Source organism: Paralichthys olivaceus, chromosome 24, assembly GCF_024713975.1.
Source record: "Paralichthys olivaceus isolate ysfri-2021 chromosome 24, ASM2471397v2, whole genome shotgun sequence".
Lineage (NCBI taxonomy): Eukaryota > Metazoa > Chordata > Actinopteri > Pleuronectiformes > Paralichthyidae > Paralichthys > Paralichthys olivaceus.
In genome coordinates this window covers 12903504-12927807 of record NC_091116.1, presented here as the reverse complement: position 1 = coordinate 12927807, position 24304 = coordinate 12903504, and the positions used below count along the sequence as shown (strand labels likewise).

General features: G+C 46.8%; 2 protein-coding genes across 33 annotated transcripts in view; both read right to left on the bottom strand.

Annotated features, from left to right (window-relative positions):
• The window catches only part of LOC109646580 (protein unc-80 homolog), a 49182-nt gene extending 32767 nt beyond the window's left edge, over nucleotides 1-16415 (bottom strand). For 6 of the 17 annotated variants that reach the window (XM_069520961.1, XM_069520963.1, XM_069520969.1 and 3 more), the window contains exons 1-23: nucleotides 16051-16415; nucleotides 15703-15751; nucleotides 15196-15352; nucleotides 14266-14606; nucleotides 13776-13899; nucleotides 13605-13669; nucleotides 13164-13306; nucleotides 10009-10282; nucleotides 9777-9911; nucleotides 9465-9681; nucleotides 8666-8806; nucleotides 7727-7995; nucleotides 7295-7645; nucleotides 7074-7205; nucleotides 6568-6715; nucleotides 5461-5511; nucleotides 4808-4956; nucleotides 3884-4047; nucleotides 2629-2727; nucleotides 2185-2393; nucleotides 1553-1597; nucleotides 1067-1173; nucleotides 789-942 (exon numbers count right to left, since the gene is read on the bottom strand). In XM_069520961.1, coding sequence (XP_069377062.1) covers nucleotides 789-942; nucleotides 1067-1173; nucleotides 1553-1597; nucleotides 2185-2393; nucleotides 2629-2727; nucleotides 3884-4047; nucleotides 4808-4956; nucleotides 5461-5511; nucleotides 6568-6715; nucleotides 7074-7205; nucleotides 7295-7645; nucleotides 7727-7995; nucleotides 8666-8806; nucleotides 9465-9681; nucleotides 9777-9911; nucleotides 10009-10282; nucleotides 13164-13306; nucleotides 13605-13669; nucleotides 13776-13899; nucleotides 14266-14606; nucleotides 15196-15352; nucleotides 15703-15751; nucleotides 16051-16142 — 3616 coding nt within the window. In that variant the 5' untranslated portion in view covers nucleotides 16143-16415. The remainder of the gene's footprint in view (nucleotides 1-788; nucleotides 943-1066; nucleotides 1174-1552; nucleotides 1598-2184; nucleotides 2394-2628; nucleotides 2728-3883; nucleotides 4048-4807; nucleotides 4957-5460; nucleotides 5512-6567; nucleotides 6716-7073; nucleotides 7206-7294; nucleotides 7646-7726; nucleotides 7996-8665; nucleotides 8807-9464; nucleotides 9682-9776; nucleotides 9912-10008; nucleotides 10283-13163; nucleotides 13307-13604; nucleotides 13670-13775; nucleotides 13900-14265; nucleotides 14607-15195; nucleotides 15353-15702; nucleotides 15752-16050) is intronic. The other 11 variants (XM_069520974.1, XM_069520976.1, XM_069520975.1 and 8 more) reach the window with 8 other exon arrangements.
• Nucleotides 16416-17782: 1367 nt separating this feature from the next.
• The window catches only part of LOC109644032 (microtubule-associated protein tau-like), a 39652-nt gene continuing 33130 nt past the window's right edge, over nucleotides 17783-24304 (bottom strand). For 13 of the 16 annotated variants that reach the window (XM_069521132.1, XM_069521123.1, XM_069521134.1 and 10 more), the window contains 9 exons: nucleotides 24157-24212; nucleotides 23385-23499; nucleotides 23180-23230; nucleotides 22251-22561; nucleotides 20550-20642; nucleotides 20083-20175; nucleotides 19872-19953; nucleotides 19415-19527; nucleotides 17783-19332 (listed from right to left, as the gene is read on the bottom strand). In XM_069521132.1, the coding sequence (XP_069377233.1) occupies nucleotides 19123-19332; nucleotides 19415-19527; nucleotides 19872-19953; nucleotides 20083-20175; nucleotides 20550-20642; nucleotides 22251-22561; nucleotides 23180-23230; nucleotides 23385-23499; nucleotides 24157-24212 (1124 nt within the window). In that variant the 3' untranslated portion in view covers nucleotides 17783-19122. The remainder of the gene's footprint in view (nucleotides 19333-19414; nucleotides 19528-19871; nucleotides 19954-20082; nucleotides 20176-20549; nucleotides 20643-22250; nucleotides 22562-23179; nucleotides 23231-23384; nucleotides 23500-24156; nucleotides 24213-24304) is intronic. The other 3 variants (XM_069521138.1, XM_069521136.1, XM_069521135.1) reach the window with 2 other exon arrangements.

Genomic DNA, 24304 nt, shown 5'->3' with positions numbered 1-24304 from the left:
ATTATGAAGTTTACTTCAGACAATATATTCATCATCATAACATGACGAGTGTAACCGCAGCCGCACAGAAGCTGCATGTGGACAATTCTGTTCTAATCACTCATGGAAAATACCACCAGACGTCACCACAGAAGAGACGAGAGAGCGTCATGCTTGACATAGCACAGAAATATGCTTCACAGCAGAAAGATGGTTTTCGTAGATGTGAGTTATTCCCCCGACACCTCCTTCACTCCCTTTCCACCATTTAATGAAACAAGGGAGGAAGGGGTTCGCTGTTGAGGAGACGAGGACGTGCAAAGTTGGAAAGGAGGGGGTGTAGAGTTGGTACGACAACACAAACGAAATTAGAGTGATATAAATATTCATTATAATGTTAAAAGCTATTTTCAGTTCATGTCAGGAACATTCAGTGCATTTTTTGCAACATAAGTCAACGAATATTTCCTGTATTTTGCAGGAGAATTTGGAAAACATCATGATATTTGATGTGAAAAGTACATGATTATAGTTTTAAAAAGTATTTGGAGTTGTTTACGATGAAGAAAGGTTTAAAACTCGATGAAGTAGCGGCCGAAATGGAGGAAAAACTGACGTTTGAGAAGAAAACACAAGCTAACAGGGTGTAGCAGGCAGGTGTCCGGTGATGGAGAATGGCGTACGGAGGAACGACTGGCGAGGCGAGAGAAGACACCACACGGACAGACAGACACTGGGACAGAAAGAGAGATAGAGACAAAGGGCGATGGGGCGTGGGCGAGGGGCACCCTGGGGTGGGGGAGGTCTACCATCTTTCTCTTCTGTGTGGTGAAGCTTGGATGGATTCCTCCTGCCAGACCTCCATTTACCGAGCCGCTTGAAGAAATTCTCCTCCTCGTCCCTGCCGTACTCTGGCCCCACAGCGCCCCCTTCTGACAGCTTTACTGCACTCGTAAACTTCACCTGAGACAAAGTAAACACGACACGCACAGAAAATACCCGCGGTGAAGACAAACAAGCACGAGCCAACACGCCAGCGTACGTCGAGACATAATCAAAATGTGCACGCAGTGTTAGCCTCTCTGACCTTTGAACTCTGTCGTATGAAGGAGAGTCGGTCGACTGAGCTGATGTCCAGCAGGTCCTCGACACCGTCAGTCAGTCCAGAGAGAGACGAGCGCTTGAGCCAGTTACCTGGAGACACGTGAATTAAAAAGAAATGAAAGGAAGAAAGGTGCACACTTGGTTATGAAGGAAATACGTGCACACACACACACACACACACACAAAGGGTTGTAGACGGATAAAAGGGCAAACAGGGGACACACATTCAGGGAAGTTACACTGAGGAACAAAGCTTTTGAATTTTTTTATCTTGATAAATCTTAAAGACCCTGGTGGAATGGTGTTTGAAATGATGTTCATGGAGGTGGCTGACAGATTGATGGAGAGAAGTCTGTGATGTGAAAACACAACTTAACCCGGGCGGGGAACACCGTGCACACTGGAGAGGTGACCGACACAAACAGACACGACATAAATACTGTATGAAGATGGTTCCACATCCACATACGTAAGACAGAGAGAGTGAGTGGAAGGCGAGCAGTCCGACGGCATGCTGAGGCACAGAGAGGAACACACAACAGACCAATGAGATGAAGAGAACTCGGCCCCGTGGCAGGAAGTCTTTCCAATGTCAGACAAACAAAAACACAGCATTGTTTGAATACATTTCAAGGCGACAGTCAGGAAAGCCTCTGTAATGAGGTATGTTCATGGAAATACACACTGTTAACAGATCCGACACGAAAAGGAAAACGATGTAGAAGCTTCGTTAATTAAGAAACAAGGACAAACGACAGCTGTGTCCCAATTCAGGACCTGCAGACTTCAGAGGATGCATTTGAAGAGCGGCCGTGTCACAAAGCCGAGGATGAGTCCTCCGAAGGATACGGCACATGAATTAGAACACAGCTCACGCACAAGTAAGAAAATTCAGACGACTTTAAAATACCAGGCTTTGTGCATTAAAAAGAACATCAGTCCTCAAAACGTTATCTACGTCCTCCGTCAAGGCTTTTTCACCACTTTAATCCAAAATGACCTGTTGGCTACTTCAGGTCTGATTCTAAAAAAAGGACAATTAAAGGTGAATCATTTTCAGGACACTTGGGGGTTGACTCGTCGTGTAATAAGCCACCTCACCTATGGGCAGCTTCAGCTTCTTGCGCAGTGAAATGCGACGGGATCTGGATCGAGAGCGCCGGTCGGTGGTGGTGCCGGAGTGGGCAGTGGTGCACTCTGACGTGTCCTGCTCCGACTGGCTGCTCGTGTCACTGGCGGCGCTCTGCGACTTGAACATCTTCCTCCAGAAATCCTTCCGGCCCAGCAGAGCACCCGGGATCTGTTCCTCGCTGGAGGCACAAGAGACGGAGAAAACAAAGAAAGGTCAGATTTGAACATTTGCACGAGGACACGGGATTAAATTCAGCTGAAGCTTGTATCTCTTTGTATAAATCAATGTTAAACACAGTGACGTGATCTTCATCGTAGCGGGACAGGAAGCGACAGTTTTCCCTGTTTTGAGCAGAGACTGCTGCACTCGACATAGATGGTGCTATATGCAGATGCTGTGAGGTGGACACTCACTGTTCGGGTGTCTGGGGGGGTCTACTGGAGATGTAGCTGCGACACTCATCTGCAGCACTGGACACCTGACCCTTCTCCCCGGACACACCCGCCTCTGACCTGCGCACACACACACCCCGACAGACAGACAAACCAGCTGAGCTCTGCTGATGCAGTCAAGCCCGCCCACCCATGTGACGACCCCGTCACGGCCTGCGGGGTTTGTTTAGTCAGCATCTTCCCAACGATTTCACTCGACAAGCGTCTTTGAGATGTTTTTAAATATGATTACTGTCTTTTCTATTTTGATCTATTGATGGAAATATTCCTAATTCCCAGTCGGATATTTGCATTTGTTTTACTTTATTCTTCCATGCTGGTGAAAATCGATAACTGCATTGATTATTTTATATATTTACATATTTTAAATAAAGTTCTAATTGATCATTTGATGCAGTAAAACAAAAGAGAGAAAAAAATCTAAATGATTAATTGATCACATCATGTGATCAATAAAACAATTTCTCATAAATTTAAAATTCCACAAATCATATAAGTCATTTAATCTGTTATTAATTACATATCGTTATTCATTTGATTATTAAACCCATATCTGAACAATCTATTTCAAATTTGAGGAATTTTTATCTTTAACACCATGGATTATTATTATTATTATTATTATAATTTAATTCAGTCACCTTTATATCTGCAATTGTATTTTTAATATTAGGTATAAAAACACTCACCATGCATTTATTTTGGAGTGAAAATCAGAGATGCTCTAAACGTGTCACATTTGTTTCCACCTCAACTATTTGGTCGTCAGAGGAAGGTGCGTTATTGGTTCCTCTAGTGTCACAGACTCAGGGTCCGATGGCCGTTTCAATATAGTCCAACTAACGAATAACATGCAGTCAGAGGAAGTTTATTCTCTCTGGTGAAACAGAGGAAGTGCCCACTTTGCCAAAGCCACATTATTTTTCTAACATCCAGTCAGTCACTCGAGCAGGAGAAACAGATGCAGACGGGACAGAAACCAACAGAAAGGAAATAAACCAACACTAAAGGCAAGCGGTGATGAGAAGCGTAGCTCTGATTGGTCACACAAAGAGAAATGTTGACGCACATCACATAATTGATTGGATGAGAAATATTTTGTGACCTCATATAAGGGGGAGGGGCTGGAATGAAAACAGGTCATGTTTACTCGTTCATGATTGGACAGAAGCATGATGTCACTGAGACCATTTTCTGACCACTAATTGGTCGGTACCTCCTGGGTCCAGGTTGTTTTCCTTCTTCCTTCTCGTCGGGTTTCTTGGTGGTGGTGACCTTCTCCGCGCTGTCCAGTAGCGCGCTCAGCGCCACCCGGCGGAACACGTTTCCGTGGGCCTCCTTGATGAACTGCACCAGCTGGCGGATGTCGCAGTACAGACCCTGGAAAGACAGAGTGGGGGACGTGTGAGTCACACGCACGACAAAGTGTGTGAGAAGAAGACAAAGTTGGGACTTTGCAGTCAGCCTCACACGGTGTGTGGGTCTCCGCACATACATATATGCATAAGTGTGTGGTGTGCAGGAGCAAGGCACTGGCTCCAGCTTGTGAGTGGGTGGCCTCTGATTTTGTGCCATAATAAAGGCTGCCCTCAGAAGTGTGTCATCCTCCCCCAACGTACACAAGTCATGCCAGTGTTTCTTCAGGCTTTCTGGGCACCACAGAGCGACCGCAGTCCCTCTCTGCTCCTGCAGGAGGGATCTGCATAAAACTATTTGAGTTACATTCAAAAATAATACAACAGCAGCTGCTTATTTAGAATTAGAGATGATGAAAATGCTGAATTAACTGTTTCATCTATGAATTAGGGATTTTTGCAGTAGCTGCATTACCTTTTAAAAGTTTTTATTTTTAGATTAAAACCTTTTTTAACCGTCAATATTATATTATGTAGTATGAGTGATGACACTTCCAATTCATTTACAACAAATAGGAAATAATGGCTTAAAGTCTTAATTAATAGAAGGTGATTAAACACACCTCACGTCTGATTTATCATGAACTAGGAAGCATTAACTAATGTGGTACAAGTGATTGTTCTTTTTTAGATTCCGCACAAGATGAAGCATTAATAATTCAACTCCGACAAAAAGAAATATGGATCTAAAAGTCGCAGTCGGAGAGATGATTTCACACACTTACCAGGTTCTCTGGGCTGTGCAGCTCGTGTGTGGTCGAGGCGCAGCGGGTGATGAGGGACTTGAACATGCAGCCCACCACCACAGCCTCCATATTCTGGGCCACGGACTTGTTGTCCCCCGTGGTGAAGTTGTTGCGGAAGCCTGCCTTGTCTGAAAGCAACAGGGAGGCGGGAGGAGACCACGGATCACACAGGGGGTGGTTTAGTCAGGGGGGGAGAGAACACTATTGACAGCTGACCAGCTTGAGTATAAAACACTGAGCCCGTACAACAGGGAGGGAGGGGGGTGGGGCAGGTGGGGCAAAGGAAAAGGGTTTGTAAAGCATATGGGGGAAAAGCAAACTGAAAAGGTTTCTGGGTAAGGAATACATGCAAGTGACTAAGGCCTGCGGTAACAAAATACAGTGGGGGGCTTATTGTTTTGGTCCAGTTAGATCAAACTTGGTGTCGATGGAGAAAATATAAACTCTGTAAAAACCAGATTTAATTTAAAAGTGTCCATTTTTGGAGTTTGCAGGCGAGTTTTGTCACTTTCGGACAGAGTGAGGGGTGCAGCAAAGGAAGTGGTGTCTAGGGGAGGGTCTGATTAGGCGAGTATATTAATCTTACAGCTAATGGTATTGACTGTTATTGATTATTGATCATGTGTATCTACCGATGTTTCTTTTTTTCGCCCTCCTGGACCTCTCACCTGCACTGCCGTACTCTGCAAGAGAAAAGAGGCGGGGCACAAGTTGATTGACATCAGGCCAGCATGTATGCGGTGTCAGAAAGGACGAGGCACCCCACCTCCGGGCGGAGGCGAACTTGAGACGCACACACACACACACACACACACACACAGACACAGACCGCCACACATAAAAAATAATACACACCGAAAAACTGAACAAGGTGCCCTGGTCACTTTCAGAATCAGAACACTCATCGGTTCAGTAACTTGCCAATTGCACAGCACAGTAAAATATACTTTTCAGTGCAAAACTGAATTGGCATGTACAGTGTGTCTCAATGCTCAGCGATAAAGCCACTGATTGAGCGGAGATGTAATGGGCAAAGCTTTGGATTGGCAAGTGTACAGAATGGATGAGTGAGTCGGGAAGGCAGGATTCCGCTTGTTGAAGTGGATGAAGAAAAAGAGGGAAGATGGAAGCAGGAGGAGGACGACGAAAAAGGGACAGGGACAAGCGGAGACGAGTGGAAGGAGGGAGGGAAGTAACACATATATAAACGGAGATAGCGCTGGAATGCAAAGTCGAAGTGCAGGTTGAGACAGCAGTGGTACAATTCAGCTTTGTCAACCACACAAGAACATAATACTTAAATCACGCTTTTTATCTTAAACTGCTCTGTACAGTCGCACCAACGTTAAACCTCTGAGTGTGAGAGAGAGTTCAATACAAACATCTGCACAGAAGAAGAGCACATTTTCAATAAATATTAAAATATGATGATTTATTAAACTCAAATGTAAAAAAAATGCCGTTTATACATTTTCATGTTGTTTTAGATTTTTACATTTTGGGATTATTTTAGTGAAATAGTTTAACAGCTTCAGGAAGAATGGGAATACAAGTAAAATATGTTTCTTATCGCCCAGAGGATGATGCAGTCAGAACACTATTAATGATAACACTAACTCGCTGATGATGTCTCGTTCATCCCCCTATTTGTGCAAATGTAATCGCCGTATTTGCATATTTTTTATGATCTGCGTTCAGTCCCACTCGCACACACACACTCACACACTCTGCATACTTACTGTCGGTGATGGGCTCCATGCAGAAGCCCAGCAGCGCATGCAGGAAGTCCACAATGTTATTGAGAGAGTCTTTGTTCACATACTCGCGTATTGTCTGACGGAACTGCAGCTTGTCCAGCTTGTACAGGCTGGTCAGGCAGTTCTGGGCCTGAAAGCAAAGATTTGGAACAGGACTCACACAGCGCAGGACAGATTTACATGAATCGGTGTTTCGGAGGCCGGCCTGCTTTGTCTCAAAAACATCAATAAGTCAGTAAAAGTGGCTTCTCTTGCAGGATGAGCTATTTTCATCACTTTTCATTGATTCTCCTGAACAATATCAGCTGTCCAGACAGAATCTAATCTCCTCTTTACAACTCAATCTAATTATAAAGACATTGTCCAGCACTGAAATAGAAGTGCAGCTGCTCTGAAGGAGGATTCATTCCTTTTGTATGAAACTTCCCTGTGCACCAAATCACACATGCACAGAGAAAGGTCAGAGGAGTTAGAGTAAAGAGTCTGACCTGCATCCTGAGACGGTCTCCTGACAGACCGCGGTGGCCCTCGCCACAGCCGTAGGCGCAGCCGAGAGACTTAACAATCTTTATCAGCATGGTCAGAGCCAAGCGGTGGGTGCTGAGGCCGGAGCCTTCTTCCTGTTTGAGAAGGAGGGACGGACACGAGCATGAACACACAGGACTTTAGAGATCCTCCGTGTATTTCTGATTGTACAGCTCAAACTCACCTTTTTATCATTGTCCTTGTTATTCTTCACATCGTCCTTGCTCCCCTGCCCACTTCCTCCACTTCCTCCACCGCTTCCCCCTCCTCCCCCTCCTCCTCCACTGCCTCCGTCTCCCCCTCCACCTGCTCCGGGTAGCGATCCGCCTCCCTGCGCGCCTCCTCCGAGACCTTGACCGGTCGTGTCTTTGGCCCGTGCCTCCTGGTTCTCCTTGTTGTCGGGCTTGGACAGTTTCTTGCCCATGCCGGGCACCACGCCGAGCTGCAGCAGGCAGTCGATGATGTTGAGGGCCACGTCGCAGATCCTGGAGCTGATGTCATGACTGAGGACGGCGTAGAGGGCCCGCAGCACAGCCTGGAATACAAGGAGCGGGAAAATTGGCTACCACACATGAGCTGCCTTGGCTAACATTGCAGCAGGAGGGCCGTCACTTACGGTGAGGTCCAGCATGCCGTTCTTCAGCACAAAGTTGTTGGTCCCCTCGATGTTCTCCCCTTCCTCCGGACAGGAGTAGTTGATGCAGGAGTCGGTGAGGCTGCGCGGCAGGTTGGCGCAGGCCAGCGGCTCCACAGGCATCTCAGGGACGATGACGGGGTTACAGAGTTTCTTCATGTGCTCAGTGAAGAAGTCAGCGTAGCCCACATTGAAGGACGCCACGGTTGTGTTGAATGCCGCCATGGTGATGGTGGAGATCTGAGATCGAACTGTGACAGAAGAGGGAAATTTTATTGTGGCTACAGGAAGTGTTTGGTCCAGGAGAATAGTTTCTTCATGTCTATTGTACCTTTTTTTAACTCCCCTTGCTGGATCAAACTGTTTAATCCTTAAAAACTGTGTTCCTCAGTTTGCTCCGATATAAACAGCTTTGCGTTTAGACAAAGTACGAAGGGAAGGTAGACAAACAGAAACTCCAAAGAATCACCATCGGGATCTACAACAGCTCCCAGTGTCACCAGGACACACCAACCCCTCCACTGACACTGTGAGGTGGTGATTCTCAGGAAAGTTGCATTGCAGTGTGGAGAAGAGTCTAAATCCAGCACTGGTATATGTATGTAAATTAGCATCTTCACAACAATATCATTGTTATATAAGCGTGTCCTACTTCTGCTCTGCTCAGCGGAGACATGAGCATCAGCCCTCCCTTTACTGCAGCTGATATTAATACATTCAAGTTTTCATCTCACAGCCTCTCTAGTCGCTGCACCAAACATTTTTACATTACCTTAGATCACTTCTCTGTTGATTGGTTTTAAAATGTGATATACTGTCATAGAGTGTTTCTGCAAATGTCCAAGAAAATCCTTCAAATGCTAAATATCAAGACCGAATCAAGCGACATCCTCTCGACCACATTTTGTGCCGTCTGTTCACCTTCTTTGACGGTGTTGTCGCTGTGGCTGTTGGAGTGGTCGGGCATGTCTCTTAGGAGAGAGTGGTGGGAATGGGAGTGTTTGGCGCTCAGGCTGTCTGCGTCTGCAGCTGTGTCCGTGCTGCCCCTCCGTGTGAATTTGCCTGGAAAGAGATGCAACAGATAAATATTTCAGGGTAAATTAAACACACACACACATGAAAAGGACAGTTTTTGTGCGACAAAATCATGGCTCTGGTTTTGGGGATTTTCATCCTCATATTTCCTGCAAAATAAACTTCAATCCAAAGTGATTTCCAAGCCCAAACTCAAATTTGTTAGGAGCTAAAGCTTCTGCTGCAGGTTTGAGAAGGGATATCTGATGTTTAGATCGTAGAATTACATCTTTGATGCATTTTTCCTGCATCTATTGAGACTTTTTCAGAAAATGAAATGAAAAGAAATGAAAGGAGCTGATTTGACGCAGCAGCTACGTGGATGAAGAACGGTGACACATGGGAACACTGACTAAGAGATTTCAAAACACAACTAGCTCTGGATAATAATAATAATAATATCTCTGTGCCTTTGGCAAATTTTAATCACACTTCTCTGTGAGAGCTAAGAAGAAATACCAGCGTTAATGAACTGACCTAATTCACTAGCTGACAGCTAGATCCAGACAGAATCCTCTGACTCACCAAATGGGAGCATGAGGGGGGGGGGGGGGGGGGGGGGGGGGGGGGGGGGGGGGGGGGGGGAAGCGACGCCTGCGAACTGGTGACATGCAATCTATTCTCATTATGAACGCGCCTTGCATACCCATGATCGTGGCCTGCCAACCGCCACGGTCCAGAGCTCGTCGATCATCGCCCAGGCCGGAGAAGCTCCCGAAAGAGAAGGTGCTGCGGGTGGGCGAGACGTCCAGGTGGTCCTCGTGAAGCAGGAAGGGAACCCCCATACGGCGCTGTCGCTTCTTTCCTGTGTAGTGGAAGGGGATGGAGCCCTTCCTCTCCCGGTCCTCACGCCGGTTCTTAAACTGAGATGGACGAGGGATCGGAATGGTGTTTCAGCCACATTCATCTCAGTCTAGCATGAAATTAAAATACGCATGTTAGCATGTCTGTGTCTGACCTTCTTGAAGATGTTCATGCCCAGGTCGGAGGAGAGGTCTGGGACAGCCTGTCGACGGAGGTTAGTCAGAGACACCTTTGCAAACGTCTCCGTGCTCAGAGATTTTCCTTCTTCGTTGCATTTCAGACTCATATCCTGCAGAACGCAGCAGAGGATGGTCAATAGTCAGGATGAAGCCAGAGGCAAAGCAGCTTTTATCTTATGTGTGAAACAAGTGACCTCCTCCCATTACCTGGGTCTTGTGCGTGTTGACCAGTGAGGGGGTCGCAGCGACCATGGAGCTGCTGCGTGGTCGTGGCAGAGGCGTGACCAGGGGCTCCGGGGTGCGTTCGGGTCTCTCCTCCAGGATCTGCCTCAGCCGCTGGAGGTAGAACATCAAGGCCCAGTGCACGCCCTCCTCTGTCCAGTGCGGCTGCAGCAGGCAGCGCAGCACCGCCACATCGAAGTAGGTGGCGTAGCGTGCTCGCTGGGCCACGGATGTCGGCAGACCTGCAGGGGCTGACGTCCTGGGATAAGAGGAAAGGCACAGGGATGATTGTTTATTTACTTTTTTCATTCATATCCATGTTCCACACTGGACTGAATCTTTGTAGTGATATTCCGTGTTTTCGCTCTTGTTTACAGATTTTATTATTTTCTAAGTAAGCCGATGTAATGAGGGTGAAAGGAGAGAGAGATGCAATTGAAGTGAAGGTCGAAGAATGACGGAAACTGTGCAGAGGAAACAGTGGAAGACATAAATTGATTTAAAGGAGAAGAATAAATGTAATTAAGAGCGGCTGAGAGGAAGCGACCGTGACATTACAGAAACCTGACAGCTGCCTGATAAAGATGAAAATGACCAGAATGCTTTGCATCTGTACTGAGTCTTTACATCACGTCGTTGTACTACAAACACCAATTACACCGTACCATCGCCTTTCCTGTTTTATTATTATTAACCACACGGCTTCATTAAAAATGCATCACAGAGAAGGAGGATGTAAACAAGGGCACAGCCTCCCTGCAGCATCATTGGGAGAGCGGCACGGAGAGCGGGAGCCTCAGCCTACGTGAGTCCACTATAAATAAGCTGGAATGAAGGTCAGCGTTTGGGAGAGCTGCAGACGGTATGGGCCGTCGCACGCTGCGGAGGAACATATTGATACCGCGAGAGGCGGCGTGAGGGAGAGATGGAGGAAAGCATTTAATCTTGGCCACTGTAATAAATGGAGCAGGAAGAGGTGGTCGATACAGACATGAATCACTTTGACAGTGGACAGCGGAGGGAGGCTGTATCATGTTTCACTGTCTAGCCAGTACACACACACACACACACACACACACTCTGCCTACTGCTGTTGTGTCAGGTTGCCATGGAGACCTAGTGACGACAGCCACCCAGGGGCCCTCAGAGAGGCAGCGGCCCAGCCTCCAGCTCCATGCGGTAGCAAGAGATGCAGCAGCAGCCAGCCAGCCAGCCAGCCAGCCAGTTGGCCGTTACCATGGCAACTGCCTCAGCATCAGCAGTGCTGTGAGTGGCGCGCGATGCTGCGCCATGGGATGAGTAAGCTGCATTAATCACAGGAGCTAATGGTGGAAATATCTGGGCGGTGCAGCACAGAAGGGGTGTGTATACCAGCAGAAAGAATCATAAACACGGACGAGGGCTCAGAGCAATGAGAGCAATAAAGAGCAATCAAAAGATTTTAGACATTTTGATCTGATCACTGACATGAACACTGCTGGTGTGCAGCCCCACCTCCTTCTGGATCTGTACATCGTGAATCCTGCTCTGTAGATATCAAACCCCCAGTTATCTCACTCCTCTCTTCCCCTGCTCTCATTTGATGCACGGCTTAAAATTCCCACGAGTGACACATGAAGAAAGCAAAGAATCGGTCTTTGTTGGGCGTGTGCAGCGAAACAACGGACGGAATTCTCCTCCTTCCTGCATTAGCATGTGACTGCTCACAAACCCTCTGATGTTTGAGTGTGTGAGGATATTACCAGCGCAGGGGGAGGAGGGCACAGGCTTATTTTGATTTGCAGCCACTTGCTGCCTGTCGGAGGGATTGTGAGAGGCGTCGGAACGTGACTTGTCAGCTGAGCTAAACGCGGCTTTTTCTCCTCTCTACGCCTTCTCCCACATCGCTCTCGTCCTCTGAGCCCACCGGCTGGCTGATTCAGGACGGTGACAAACCTGGTGTTATGAACTTACAGTCAGCGAACGCACATGTAGGATGTGCTGAATGCAAATGTAATGAGCTGTTAATGTGGGGATTCTCCGCAGAGCAGGTTTGGTATTTTTCTGGAAACACAGAGCAGCAAATTCATGGTGCGTTGTGGATTAAAAACACACAGGGGATGACCTTTAAACTATGATCTTTTTAACTTACGCCACAGACTTTATGTTTTGCACCCTGTCCGTTTGTCAGCAGTGAGTAATTTGGTGCAGCTTGATTGAATTGAGGGAAACTGTAGGGCCTTGGTGGAGGTCTGCGCTCTAGTCTTCCTATGACTTTGTGGTGTCATTTGCCGGCAACCTCGCTGGTCAAATCTGCCTCATTTGTGGCCAAAGCCAGACTTTGCCGTGGGCACAGTGAAAATCAAGCCAGGCCGTGTCATGCCAGACCAGGGACAGTGCCAGCATCAGACATGTAGCACATTACTTCCGCATAATTACCCTGCTTCTGTGGGCAAATGTCAGATGGGTCTGTTGATGCTGAAGCAAGATGAGGCTCTGAATGTGTCGTGTGTGTTTGACTTGAGGAGACAGCGCAGCTTAGAGCAACACATTGCACAGGGGAGGAGTTATTCAAGTACGCCACGCTGCTCGCAAGCGAGTGGAGCAAGCGGTGTGCTCGACAGACGGTGCCGCGAGGCTAAATGTTTAGCCGTCCACAAGATGATGTCACCAGGTCTGTGTCAGAGCGGGTCACTGATAAATCACTTTATGCATGGTTTCAGCTCACCGCTGGATTCCAGAGTGGAAATCCCTCCTTTAGGTTTTGATCATGTGAAGATCAGGATTTATTTATGATTTCACACGAAAGCAGCTTCCAAGAAAAATGTGCTGCTGTGTACTTTTATTTGGAAATATTAATAGATTTGAGATATTTCGATATGCTTGATTCACAACTGTCACTGCTTCAACACTAAATCTAGAGTTTAAATAATTTATATATGAAAATGTGTATTAAACCGATTCAGAGATTTTCATTTTTGATGCTAAAATGAACCATAGACGTTCTGACAAAAAGAGAAACATGGATGAAGAGTCTCTGTGTCATTGGGCTGTCACATTAAAACACTATGACAACACAACCACCGTGACCCTTCGACATAACACGCAACAACACACACACACCTCTTCCTCTTGAGGGTTAATTCAATAACAGTGCTCACTTTTTCTTGGAAGGGCCTTTGACCGGCTGGGGTTGCTGGGAAGGGCCACCTTTCTCCACCGAGTTACCACGACGACAGCTTTGCTCTCCAGCCGAGGGGGAGGAGGAATCTGATTGGGTGGTTTCGCAAACCACCTGGAAGCCCTGTGAGTAGGAGAGATGGACAGATACTGTAGATCAACAGCAGATTAACAAGCGGAAAGACGCACAGACATACCGTCCCTGATCATTAAAGACTCTGGGGCTGCGCTGAGGTTTGTGTCATGACCCTGGCTAACCACACTAATGCTCCCGGTCGGCTGGTGCTAATGAATATTAGCAGCCGGCCCCCAGAGGGAACGCTGAAAGGGGGAGGGGAAGACGCCTCAGACTCTCGCCTGAACACATTCAATCAACACATGAAGCAAAATCTGACAAGGATCTGAGCCTAGCGCTCACTCACCATGGGACCAGGGTTTCCAGATCCACAGGGGCTGCACTGGTTGTTGACAGGGGAGTTCCTCTTAGCTGTGGACAACAGATTACACGTCTTCATTATGAGGAAATAAAAAACGGATTGACTTCTAAAGGGGTTTTAAAGGCTGTAAGGGAGGGCTTTCTGTTTTTTCTTCACCTGTCACGATGTTTCTCACAGGTTTGATGAGCGCAGTAAAGGCCGAGATGTCAGGCTGGCGGTGCTCCCACATCGGCTGCCAAATTACCAGGCCACTGGCCAATCGGAAGGTCAGGTCCGACTCCTGTAAAAAAGGGACATATTCATAATCTCAGTTATAGAAGAAGCCGTTTTGTACATGGAGCTCTTTTCTTCTACCACCTCCCAGCTCAGGTATGATTTTATTATTAAAAACACGTGATTTGAAATGTTTCGATATCATCACGTAATCATGGCGTGATCGTTTACAACATACATTGTTCAGTTAGGAATCCCCAGAGTACTGCAACACGACTCCTGTGTCTGTGTGTACACAGATCAATAGTACTAGGGTGACCCTGAGTGTGTGTTGAATGGTTCAATATGAGCTTCTCCAATAAACGTCAGTCAAGATATTAATGTGTTTTAAAATAAAGCTGCTACAGGAAATCTTCCCTGAAAAACATCAGACCTTTATTCGATGAATGAGCGGAGCGAACAGGAACACGAACAGCTCCACGGTGGCCATGCTCTTGTGGAACAGCTTTGTACGAGTGTGCTCATCTTCCTCCAGCAGGGAGCCGCTGTGTTGGGGCCCCGACCCCCCCAGGGCCGAGCCGGAGCAGGACCCGGGAGCCCCGGGCGATGAGCCCTGGTTCCCCACCGGCTGGAGGAAGGCGCTGCTGCTGCTGCCCCCGGACCAGCTGTGGCCCAGGCTCGGCTCGTGGTTGCACTCCTGCGCCGCCTCCAGCAGCATCCAGTGCAGCGTGTGGAGCAGCTTGGTCTCGGCCACACCGAGCTTGTCCTGGTGGCCTGTGAGAGGTCAGAAGTCAGGGCTCAGTGTTTCAGTGCTGCTAAGTGAGGTGATGAATTGGCAGCATGATTAAGATCAGGTGTTTTTTTTGCATATTCCTGGAGGTATCAGACACATATAGCTTGATTCTTCACTTCTGTTAGAGGATAACAAGGCTTCTCTAAAGTTTATAATAAAACATATACAAACATGCCGAATATCTAGTTCCAGATTCTTAAATATGAATATTTAATCAATTATAGAACTAAATAATAATGTAAACAATCAATAGTCAAAGCCGAATTATTAAAAACACTACAGCAAGAAAGATTTTCTATCATCAGTGCTCATGTCAAATGTTTCTATTCCGAGACAGGCTGTATGTTAATATTCCCAAATGAAAACTTAGACACTGACGTGATCCAGAAAAATAATCTAATTCGAACAGACGCATGTTGTCCTGTGGTGAATTGGAAGGTCGAGCTGTTCTGTGTCTGTGCTGTGACTGAAAGAACATCGGTTTTGTGTTTTGTTGGATGAGGATAACCTGGATGAGGCTGTCAAGTCGATGCCTAGAGCCGGGGTAATGTGTGTCCTGCCTGTCCTCACCCAGCTTGTTCCTGTTAGACAGCAGGATGGAGGTGCAGTGGAGTACATGAGGCAGAGCTGCCTGGACGAGCTCCCAGCGGGAGATGCTCTGGATGGCCTCTGACAGGGCCGGCGACAGCCCGTGGAGCTTATTCTCCACCAGCACCCGTTCAAAGGACTGGGGAGGCAGCCAGGGAGGAGAAGAAAAGAGACATCAGCCAGGAACTAAAGCCTTTTTCTTTGACTATCTAAATGTCCCACATGGCCTCCAGCGAGGCGATGCCTGTGGGAGAGACACTGGCAGCTCTGTTTAGACCCACAGGGATCTGGAAAAGTGTCATTACGGATATGAGTTTCCACAGGTCTGGCTCCTGGGTAATAGGAGGAAGAGAGGGGGGGAAACTCATTTGCTAAATGCAAAATCAAGGGCCCACTTTATCTGCAGGTGCATTAAGTAGAAAACAGATTAGTGAGAGAGGGAGCGATTATTCCCCATCAGCACACAAACGGCTTTATGAAATGACTTACCACACAGGAGGCTTCATACTGCTTTCCCAACTTTGGACGCAGAAATGCACTGAAACATAAAATAACAAAGCAAACATCCTCACGTGACGTTTTAAATCTCAGCTCCTCCACACGCCACCACTCTCCATGCAAATGTGATTTACAGGTGTGACATCATGCAATCTGCATCCGTCTCCATGCACAGTTAACACCGCAGCCCACCTCCCTCCATTTGAAACATCAGTGCACTGACACACTCAGAGGCACAGTGGTTTGAATCCTAATGAGCCGCTGCAAACAATGTTGACGCCGTGTCAGCTCTTCACATGCTCCTGTGCGAAAGGCAAACACCTGTTATCGCGCACTAACCTGGTCTGCCTCCATAAGAAGGTCTGGATGGGGAACGGTATTCCTTTCCCGCACTCCGGCTCGTTCTCGTCCAGGCTTTTCCTCTTCACCATTTTGGCCGGAGCCGCCTGCACCGCCCGCCTGAGCGCGACCACCGGGCGGCTGCTGCCTCTGCGCAGGTGACCAGCGAGCCTCCCCTCACGACATGACCGGGTTCGCGCTGCGTAAAATGGCTGCAAGTGTCGGTCGGTCGGTCGGTCGGCGGCGGAGGTGGAGAGAAGGAGGAGAGGAGGAGGAGAGGAGGACGGGGGGCTGCTCTGATTCTGGTGCCAGCGCCTCCCTCACCGGACACTGACAGCTGATCAGCTCCGCTCATTTATCCGGCGGAGCTTAAAGACGCAGTGTGCAGCTGCGCCAGATGTTTCCAACACACACACACACACACACACACACACACACACACACACACACACACACACAGAGAGAGATGCTGCTGTAACATGTAAACACGTTTACATATCAACAGGTTTTTTATAATGATGTACAGTAAAAGGTGCAGCACAAGTACTTGTACATAAATACAGCACTTATAAATGGAATTTAAGTATTTAGTATTTTTAACTTCATACATTTTTGGGATTAAATCTTCATTTTTAGATCTTATTTCATGTCGAGTGATAAAAAAAACCCTTCACAGCAGCTTCCACCTGAGACTGAGCTCCATGAGGTCATGTAGTGAGAGACATTAGATAACATGTTACACAGAAATGACAGGATAAGGGAACTTTATCACGAAACTATAACTTGTTAATTCAACTCAAACACTATAGACTCAAGTTCAACTCTTGTTTATACCTTAAACATCCGGTTTGTGGAAAATCTGCAGAAATCCAACAATAAAATAACACGCGCGTCTTCACTGATGTGAAATCATCAGGTGAAAAAAGCGTGAAAACGTTTTAATCAAGTAAAAATTTGCCCGTTTTTAATGAAAATCGGGAGCAGACGCTGTTCTTCTTTTTCCGAAGTCCGCCATGTTGGATTGTTGTTTACAGCCGCCATGTTTCTACCGAGGCCGAGAAGAGACCGTACCTGCAGACAGCACCTGCACCGCTAGAGGGCACCAAACCAAGGCTGGTGGCTATTAGCCTGCTAGGCTAACTAAAAAAAAACTTTCCAGATTACACTAAATCAAAGTTATTAGCCTGCTAAGATAACTTAAAATACACTAGACTACACTAACTCGAAGCTATTAGCCTGCTAAGCGAACTTAAAACTTACGTGATGGCACTAAATTCAACAAACTGGTCCTCGAAGTTGATTCAGTAAAAAGTTTGCGGCCATTAAACGAAACAGCCACATCACATTCAAGTGTCAAGAAAAAATAAATCTGCACCCTGATAATAATAATAAGTTATAGTAATAATAGTGATACTTGTTATAATAATAGAATAATAATAATATTGCATTTCAGCAGGAACTTCAGTAAAATGTTATCTCACCAGGTTCATTACATGTAACCATGTGAAGTACAAGTAAAAACACATGTATTTATTTTTATATGTATTTTCATAAAACATGTAAGAGCAGCCAGACAAACCCTTAATATGAATAACACATCACGCCGTTTATAATTGATAATAACCTCTGGATCTTGAAGTGAACCAACGGACACCTCTCTGCTCTGAACCCAAATCAATCAGCCACACGAGTTTACAATCCGAGACTTAGGACAAAGAAGAACCAGAGTGAGTCCGTTTTTATTTTCTTTATTTGTGTTGTCGTCATCCTGCAGGAGCGCTTGTCATCAGAACATCAGAAAGTGTGCACACATCTACATGGTCTTTTAAATACACTTTACACAGGCAGAAGGGGGCGCTGGGGAGCACGGGGGCAAGAGGATGGAAGCACAGAAAAACACTGTGGGGGGGGAGGGCGGGAGCGGACATCGGGGCAGAAGGGGTTTCACAACGGAGAGCAGAGAATATGTTCCTGTTTTTAAATCTTTTTTTTATGAATTCTAACAGCTCGAAGTCGAGGGTCTTGGTCGTTTTCGGTTCAATCACACAAAAGGGCCACGAAGCTGCTCTGTCAAAACAAGTGTTCTCATATAAAGCTTCTTGCTTTCCCCTTTTTCCTCTTTCTCTTCAAGTCTTTCACAAACATACGACCCAGTTTCTGCACAAGGACACAAGTCACAGGAGCAGACTGAAGTAAAGACACTGAAAAGTTTTAAAGTTCTCCAAACAGATGTAGTTTTATGTTTTATTGGCCATGCCAGCATAACAGCGTTGTTGTAGCCTGATGAAACCACGAAGCAAACGTAAAAATTAAAAAAAGAGCAGCCTATTGGTTTGAGAGAAGTAAAACAAGAGAGGATCTATTGGAAAGCTAATCTTTTAGCACTTGACTCACATAACTGCTGTGGTTATCCACGCTGAGGTGCTAATAAGCCAGAGCAGCCACAGGGAACATACAAAACCAGGGACAACTTCCACTACAGTGACATTTATATATATATATATAAAAAGAAAACAGAACAACGATTCAGCACATATCAGGAAATCATACGATCAAAATCCAACCGACAAACCCAAAACATTTCATGTCGTTTGACTTCAAATGTCACTTTTTTTTGCAGACATGCTCATCAACCATACGTGTTTCTTTAAGACTCCCGTCTAGTTTCTAGTTTCTATATCTTGCATTCGGTACCGTATAAATTCTGGATGGAGTTAAATGTTTCCCCCGTACAGGTGGAATGTGGTGATGCTTTTCAAGCTAAAAAATAATCACTGTACAATCGTAAAACCATCGACTCTTCTCATCGACACGCACGTCCAGTCGAACCGGAGCACTCGGCCTGAAACTAAACAGAAAAGTCCGTATGAGCGGAATGAAGAAGAAATAAAGAGTAAAATCCCACTGGAATGTGTGGAAGGGTCGTTGACGGACGAGACAGTCAATCAACTACAACAGCCTGTGGGGCGGGGTGTGTGAGGAATGCTGGGAGAACACTGAGACTGATGGGAGTGATGCTGTGGATTTTTTTTTCTTTTTTTTTTGTGGGTAACCGAAGCGGGAGCAGCCAGCTCATAAGCCCTGCTTGGCGAGAGCGGCGGTGACGTCCTGGGCCAGCGTGCAGAGCTGTGGTGACTCCAGGAGGCTGATGCTGCCGGCGGAGGACAGGCGAGGGGAGGTGCCTCCCGTCTCCACGCCGGGGGAGTGGGTGACGACGATCTCTGCGCCGTGGTCGACTCGGGCTTTAGCCGTTTCCCGGAAGGTCAGCTTGTGGCTCTCGATCTGTCGTGTTTGAAGAAAGAAAGAGAGTTAAGGGTTGTTTCCAGATTCTGGCAGCGACAGATATGTGCGTGCTTCTTATTACCATAATGTTGCCCCCCCCAGGAGTGTGGCTGGTGTTGTCCAGCGAGCCGACCTTGGGCTGGGCCTTATCCTTAAAGTCCAGCTTCACATTGTCAATGCGCACTTGACCGCCCCCTGGGAGAAGGACAGGGAGCAGGAGAGGAGAAGCAACAAAGCCACGGGGCATCGCTCGCCTGCAGCGTCTCCTGAGAGCAACGCTCGGGGCAAAGAACCTCATGAGGACACGGTGCTGGACATCAGCAGCAGTACCAGGTCTGACCTGTGTACTTCTGCACATTAGCGATTCCTGACCCGTTATCAGAAGTGTTCAATTCCCCGGACATCAACATTTATCAGGTGCATGAATCAAGTTAGAAGAATTTCATAATTCAAATTGCAGAGTTAAACAAAATCTGTTCTCGCATGAGGTCAAATGTTCTCGTCAGTGTGTGTGAGACTAAAGGTGTATGTGACGGTACCTGGCCTGTGGCGGATGTTGGACATGGAGCCACATTTGGCGGTAACGTGGCTCACGTCGATCTTCTTGGTCTGGATCTGGATCTGTGGAGCAAAAATACGAATTCATGTTTACAGGCGAAACATGTAACGTGATGGAGGCGACTCCAGATACGGTTCACACGCACGTCCACACCTGAACGTACGAGTTTAAGAGAATAACATGTCACTCACGTTTCCTCCTCCGGCCGTGTGCTGGATTTTGTCCAGGGAGCCACATTTAGACTGAACGTGGCTAAAGTCCAGTTTAACACTTGGGATCATGACCTGCGAACGAGAGGGGGACTTTTTATTATAGAATGAACCTGAAGCCGACACCGGGATCATCATCTCCTCCTCCACTCCGTCCTGCACAAAACAATCCAGGGAAAGTTTCAAATCTGTCAGAGCTGATCTACACGTTTAGATGCTGCACTTTTAACGCAGTGATCCACAGAGTCATAAATTCACAAACAAAAGTAGTGGAGTTTAGTTTGAGTTGGATAAAGAAATAACGTGGATGTTCTGCACTTGGCCCAGACGGAGAGATGGCTCGACAGATGGACATGTAAAAGCAGCATGAGCGAGCGCTGCAGCAGCCAAACAGAAGAGGAGGAAGAGAAAGAGAGAACAGGGGAAGAAAAAGAGAAAGGCGTACATACATTGCCTCCTTTGGGCGTGTGCTTCAGATTATCCTTGGAGCCGCACTTTGACTGAACACGACTGAAGTCCAGCTTCTCGCTTAAAATGTGAACCTAAAACAAAATCCAATAAAACAAAAGCAAACAACTATATGTGCCTCGTTTGATGGAGTCAAGTGTGATCAGTGTTTTCATTTTCATAAACTGTGGGATAACAAGAGTAAAGTATTTCTGCCTCCCGCCACAACAACAACAAAAATAAGAAGCTAATCCTTTGTTTAAGGATCAGAAAAGAGAAATGTGTTCCGGGGAAACACACCAGTGACATGACCTGGATTCTCCTGACAGCTCTTCCTTTAAACCTTAAACACACACACACACACACACACACACACACACACACACACACACACACACACACACACACACACACACACAGACACACACACACACACACACACAGACACACACACACCTCCTCCCATCTTGTCCCATCTGCAGCTGCAAGGTCGACCAATGACAAAGCCCCAGAACTGAACCCAATTACAATAATTAACAATTACGTGATTAACAGTTGACTGAAAATGAATCAGCAGCTTCTTTAATAATCGATAATCAATCATATTCTAAGCAAATAGACAAAACCTCCCCGGTGAAATGTTTTTCTTTCTCCTTTAAAATAAGAAATAAAATAGTTTTGGATCTTTTCTGTGAAAACATCAACTTTTTTTTGGGCATTTTTAAGATTATTATTGAAAATCCAGGGTTTTTATGGACCTGCTGAGCAACAGCTTTGTGTAAAACCTAAAAATGAGGAAATACATTTTCATTCTGTGTCCGTGATAAAACTTTTCAATAAGTAATTCCGCCCGAAATTATTAATAGTCAGAGCCGGAGGGAGAATCTGACGACGGCAGCTTCCCAGGGCGAGTGATTCTGCAGGTTGACTGCTCCTCCGAGGTGTTCCTGGTTATTCTTAGGAGAATATTTTAAGAGGATGAAACAGCACGAGACGTTTGTGCTGCAGCTGAAGCTTCGTTCAGGAGAACGAGGGGAGGAAAAGATAAAGAGGAGAGAGACACAGAGACGTGGGCTTGACGGAGATGACAGAGGACAGTGGACAGGAAGCAGGCGGACAGTGACGGAGCGGCGGTGGGTTCAGAGGCAGCGAGGATGGAGGAGATGTTTTTAAAACACTCGGAGAGAGAAAAGGAAGGAAAGTAAGAAAAAGAAGCTCGTACACAGGTTCCTAAATTCTGACGGGAGAAACAAGTCGTGAAAAATAAAAGTTAAAAGTCAAAACATGTAAAATAAGACTGTTTACACCTGTTTACGATCTATTTATTCAATACGTGTGAATTTTTTTCTTTTTCATTTTCTCTTGTTTGCATGAAGAAATTATAATTAAAAATAATTATGGTAAAAACAGTGTCAGTCTTCTTGTAGTGAAAGAAAGAAATGTTTAGTTCTGTTCAGATAAATGAAAATAATCTTTTATCCAAGGTTTAAAATGTAACTTGATCGTTTCTGCTCCCTTGTGGCAGATTGAGGTAAATGCTTGCAACCAGAAATAATAAAATATGATGAATATTTATCTCAATTTGTTTTTTTCTTTGTGAATTTAACTTGAATTGAAACTCAAATTCTAAAATTTCTCTCCGTTAGACTTTGACTTGTTGCTTTTTTAGATTCTGCTTGGATTCCAAACCTCGGTGCCGTTACCTGTCCTCCTTTGGGCTGATGTTTGAGGTTGGAGGTGGAGCCGATCTTGGACTTGACATTCTTCAGGTCCGGCAGCGGCTGGTTGAGAACCTTCAACTGCCGCTGGGCGGAGGACGGCGACTTGGGCGGGGTCCGGATCACCGCCACCTTCTTCTCCTGGAGGACGCTGAAGGACTTGGGGGTGTGGCTGCCGGGGGTGCGTGAGCCCGGGGTGCGGCAGGCGTAGCTCGGGGGCGTGCCGGGTGTGACGGCGGTGGAGCCGGGGGTGGAGGCGCCGCTGCGGCCAGACCGGGAACGGGCAGAGTCTGTGCCTAGAGGAGAGGGAGAAGAGAGAGGAAAGAGAGGACAGAGAGGAGAGAGAGGAGAGAGAGGAGAGGTGGGATTAGGAGAAGAAGTAGAAGAAGTCTTTCCTGGAATATGGAAGAAAAAGAAAGATCAGTGATGGACTGATGAGAGTGTGTGTGTGTGAGTAGAGACAGGAACAGTGGCGCCAAATCTGCAGCTCCCACAAAACAAACATCCCAGCTCAAACACGAGCGTTTGAAAACACACAGCTCATCTGAGGCTGGAGGCTGGTTGCCGGGATACCGGAGCAGCCAGGACCAATAGGGTCTCAGTCGACAACGTCCCCGAGGAAGAACAGGAAGCAGGAACCTGTTGCTATGGATTCCACCTGCTCACTGTGATAAGGACACTGCGGGTTTAACAAAAATACTTAACAAGCTTCTTTCTGATTGGACGATGAAGGTGCTTTCACTGTAAACGGGAATAAAAGACGACCAGGAATTTAAAATGTACTTTTTGTTGTGTGGTTTAACTCAAGACTTTCAGAATAATGTGCGGCCAAGATGAATGAATCCTTCACTAGAGCAGAACTAGATGTGGTGTGTTGCTGATGAGGGTCTAACAGGATCTACTGGGTGGTCTACCTGCCATACAAGGGGCCCTTCCAGACCTGCTGTCCCCTCTGGACTGGATCGCTTTAAAGAAGACGGGGAGGCGTCAGAAGGTGAGGGGAGCGGGGGAGGTCAGAGAGGAGCAGGGTGTGTGGGAGTTATTATGTGATTAAATAAAACGTCAGCGAGACTCAATCAAGTGAATAAAGTGAGGAAAACAAGTGGAATGCGTTCTTACAGGTTGGCCTGCAGGGGGTGCTGTCATCTTGCTCCGCAGCGGGGATGTGGCGTGTCAGGGACTTGGCCGGCCTGGGGAGGGACGACCTCTTCTCCGGGCTGCGGTACGCTCTCTCCTGATATCAACACAAACACAGAGAAGAGTCAGCACCTGCACCTCATCACCTGCAAGCGTGCATTACCCATCAGCCCCTTGCGCTCCTTCCACTTTACCTTCTCTGCCCATTTTTTTGGCAGAGGGGACGGGCGGGAGCATGCAGAGGAGGGGCGGAACTCACTGAGCTCCGCCGCCACCAGGGGGCTCAGCTTAAGGCTACAGGCAGAGCTGGGCCGGGGGGGATGGTCGAACCCCCGACGCTGCACTGCCATCTTTAAGAGCGCGGCCCGTGTTGGGCTCTGGACAGAAGGTGGGGCAACATGCAGGAGGGACGGACGGCGTGCAGGATGGAGGAAGAGGAGACAGATGGAGAAACAAAGGAGTGAGATGAGACGATTGATGGTTTGATGGAGACAAACATTTCTTAAACGTGAATGAAAATAATAGTTTTACTACGATCTGCTGTCATTTGATTTTCTCTACTCACAGATTTCCTCTGTTGACATTGGTAAAGATGAGAAAAGCGGCGAGCATGCGAAGACAAGACGAACAGAGGGGAATAAAAACAGGAAACAAATGCAAACGTGCAGGAAAGAAAGAAAAGAAAAGTTTGTCATGCAGAGAACAGGTTCACACGATGAACAACATGTGTGTGTGTGTGTGTGTGTGTACTTACAGTGGTCCTCTCCCTGGACTGGTGGGCCACACTGAGGGGCTGGTGGCTCTCCATGCCTGCAAAGCAAACAGCCCTGATGTAATAACCAGCGTGAACCAGCAGGAGGAGACATTGCTTGTACATCCATGTGCATCACGTTCCCTGAATG